This window comes from Vollenhovia emeryi, unplaced genomic scaffold (assembly GCF_000949405.1).
Source record: "Vollenhovia emeryi isolate VEMERY1.0 unplaced genomic scaffold, V.emery_V1.0 DF942255.1, whole genome shotgun sequence".
Classification (NCBI taxonomy): domain Eukaryota; kingdom Metazoa; phylum Arthropoda; class Insecta; order Hymenoptera; family Formicidae; genus Vollenhovia; species Vollenhovia emeryi.
In genome coordinates this window covers 1-3,367 of record NW_011964111.1, presented here as the reverse complement: position 1 = coordinate 3,367, position 3,367 = coordinate 1, and the positions used below count along the sequence as shown (strand labels likewise).

Below are 3,367 nucleotides of genomic sequence, written 5' to 3'. Positions count from 1 at the left end.
TAAAATAAAAAATTATAATTATTTTTCTTATCATAAATTTTATATCAAACAAAACAAAAATATTCTACTTATATTCTTTGGCATAGCACTTTTATGAGAACATTGCACAAAAAGAAAAAGTGTTTATTCAGAAACATTTGATGAATATTTGTCTATTATTACCATAATATCACTCAAACATTTAATCTTCATATTTGAAGGAACTTTCTTAAGAAAACTTTTAATTAAAATTATGGCAGAATCCTCTTCAGTGGACAGAGTACGCTCAGGCGTAAAATTAATACCGATAGTATCACAGACAGAATTTATTTTTGCTGCGGTGTTTTTGATTATGCTATGTACTTGTTCTACCGCAGCCTTTTTTTTAGTGAAAAAGGAATCAGGTGGGGGAACAGTGGGCGATTGACTGCCACAAGTCGACATACTCGATGAGTGTACTGAAGGTACATCGTCAAATGATTCAACTACTGCTGAGTTTGATTTTTTAAAAGTATCTTCAACCTGTGCATTCCACTGGTAGACATTCTTTTCTATCATTTGATTTTCTCTTCCATCTTGATTGATTTCCTCTTCCACTCGGATTTTTTCTATTATTTCAGTTTCTTCTATCACTTGGCTTTCTTCTGTTAGTTGAACTTCCTCTATTACTTGTAATTGATTACTTCTCCACATCACCTCTTCAGTATTTTTAGGAGTGCGCGTGATAGATGACGGAATGACGATTTCAAAAGGACTATCATTGATTTGAGTGTCTCTGCATAACTTTAATTTCTTTTTATTAATGTTTGATTGCGTTCTGCAAAGATAAATGATGTCAAGAAAACTTGGATACATGATTAAACCAAATCAAGTCAATAATGTGAATAGACTTACTTTCTGGGTTTGATGACATCTTTGAGAAATAACATTTCATTGAAAAGGGGCCACGTTGGCTTGTAAGACAGTTCATCGCTTCCAGCAACAGAACGGGGTTGACTGGCAGTCACCTTGCGCGTTTCTCTTGAGAATTGATCTCGGAGACTCTTCCATCGAGTTGAAACAGCATCACCTACATAAGATGTATTGTTTATATTAATATTAACCGTAGAGTGGTTGAGCACTAATATATACATAACCTCATAGATACATAACCTCATCAATAAATCATTAGGCAGTAGTTACACTGTATACATAAGGATAAAAGAGTAGGACCTAGAAATATATGATTCTTAACAAATATTCCCTTACCTGTCAGTGGCTTTGACAACAAAGAACCAATCTGTGAAAACGCTTGACTGATGATATCCCTGTCCTTTTTATTCAGTTTAATACACTTCTGCCACAACAGGGGGTTTGCACGAACAAAGGATATTATTTCCTTGTCTGCACTAACAATAAGATCCTCAGCTTCCATTTCTACGTTGTTTACCTCAACCCAAGACATCAGTAAGAAAATTCACTACCGGATCAGCTAGACATTCGGTAGACATGGTAACGCCAACGTACTATGATTGGCTGATCTCATGCGACACGCTTGTCGCAGTCGCAGAAAGTTGAAGTTGGTTCAACTCCGTGCGACAGGGGCTTCTGCGACTGCGACAGCCTTACGACCGGAAAAAATAACTTACGACATTCTCGTACGACATGCGACACAACCTGTGCGACTATTGTAGACGAGGCTTTAGACCGCCGAGACAAAGGAGCACCGAGCGACCAAGGTTGCTTCTGTTGACGCCTTTCTTAAGGTCTATCTACATAAGATGCAGGACGCGGGTCGCAAGTCGCAGAACGCGGAACGCAAGTCGCAGGTCGTAAGACTTTTGCGTTTATATAGTCCACATAGATACGCAGCGAGCTCTCTGCGTCAAAAGCAAAATGAATAAAATCAATCAGTCAATCAGAACATAAATGTCATAACTTCTCTTTTAGAAGCAACGACTATCATTAAGAATTGTGAAAGAAATATATAACATGAATACAAGGAGACGCAAGTTATTATTGCTGTGTGCAAGTTTAAATTATCTGTCTGCCGAGTTATTACAATTTATTAAATTAAATCGTTCCACAAGAAGATGGTGGGTTCGACCAATAAATCGTCCACGTGATGATTTTGGTCATTTCCATAATCTGTTTTCTTATATGAAAGAAGAAGATCATGAAGAATTCTTCGAATTTACGAGAATGGTACCAAGTCAATTTAATAAGTTGTGTGATATGGTGCGTCCTTTCCTTTTAAAAAGATCTATTCGCCCCAGTCTGTCCGTTGAATTGCGTGTGGCCGTGACTTTATCGTAAGTGATGCATTGTGTTTCTTATTATTGATTATATACTACGAGAGGGAGAGAAAGAGAGAGAGAAGTATTCTGACATAGACTTCTTATTCATATGACAGATATCTTGCCCATGGTTCTAGCCTGCGAATTCAAGCATGGGATTTTCGTATTGGGCGTTCAACTATTTATAAAATAGTTCCTGAAGTTTGTAATGTTATTTGGCAAGCTCTTCAGTCAACTTATTTACCAGCACTGAGGAAAAATCAATGGGAACATGTGGCTAAAGAATACGAAGAGATGTGGCAGTTTCCAAATTTACTTGGTGCTGTTGACGGCAAACATATTCGGATTAAAGCACCCATAAATTCTGGATCTTTATATTTTAATTACAAGAAATATTTTAGCATAGTCCTTCTCGCTGCTTGTGATGCCAAATATCGTTTCACATGGGTAGATATTGGACAATATGGTGAGAAAATAATAAAATACATATTAATATTTGGTTAATTTTTTTATATTTATAACACAATTGTAATGTCTCGGAGGACGGTGATAAGAGAATACATGCACTGAATTAAGATACTATGAGAGGAAAGTCACCAATACTGGTATAAGCTATCGTGGCAAAAGCTATCCTGGCAAAAGCTATCGCGTTTGAACAATAATTAAGACAAAACCATGATATGATTTTATATATTTATTATAATTGTCTATTTTATATTAAGGGGAGAAAACTAAGTAGAAGCACGAAAATAAGCGATTTTTGAACAATTTTTTTAGAGGTAATAAAATAATCGCATCAATTTCAACTTTTGGCATACTTTAATTATAGGTGTCAAGTACTAAAAAAAATTTTTTTTACAAAAGAAAATGGCGGCGTTACAGGCTTCACAATATGGCATCTTTTGCGCGAGGTGGAAAAAGGCTGCCATCGTCACGTTTTTTGTAGCGGTCTGAAACAAAAAAACCAAAAATTTTTCGATTACTTATGAGTTTAGGCGAAGGATATACCTATAAGATTATAAAAAAGTGCAAAATTAAAAATTTGGTAGGCATTAATCAAAAAATTCAAATTTTCGATACTATCGAATTTTTTTATTAATGCCTACCAAATT

General features: G+C 35.6%; 1 protein-coding gene across 1 annotated transcript; it reads left to right on the top strand.

Moving 5' to 3' along the window:
• Positions 1-1,623: 1,623 nt before the first annotated feature.
• LOC105569477 lies at positions 1,624-2,721 on the top strand (the record flags this gene model as incomplete). The annotated part of the gene is made up of 2 exons (XM_012025983.1): positions 1,624-1,697; positions 2,393-2,721. Coding segments are annotated over exons 1-2 (403 nt in total), but the record flags the coding sequence as incomplete, so codon positions are not given.
• Positions 2,722-3,367: the final 646 nt, after the last annotated feature.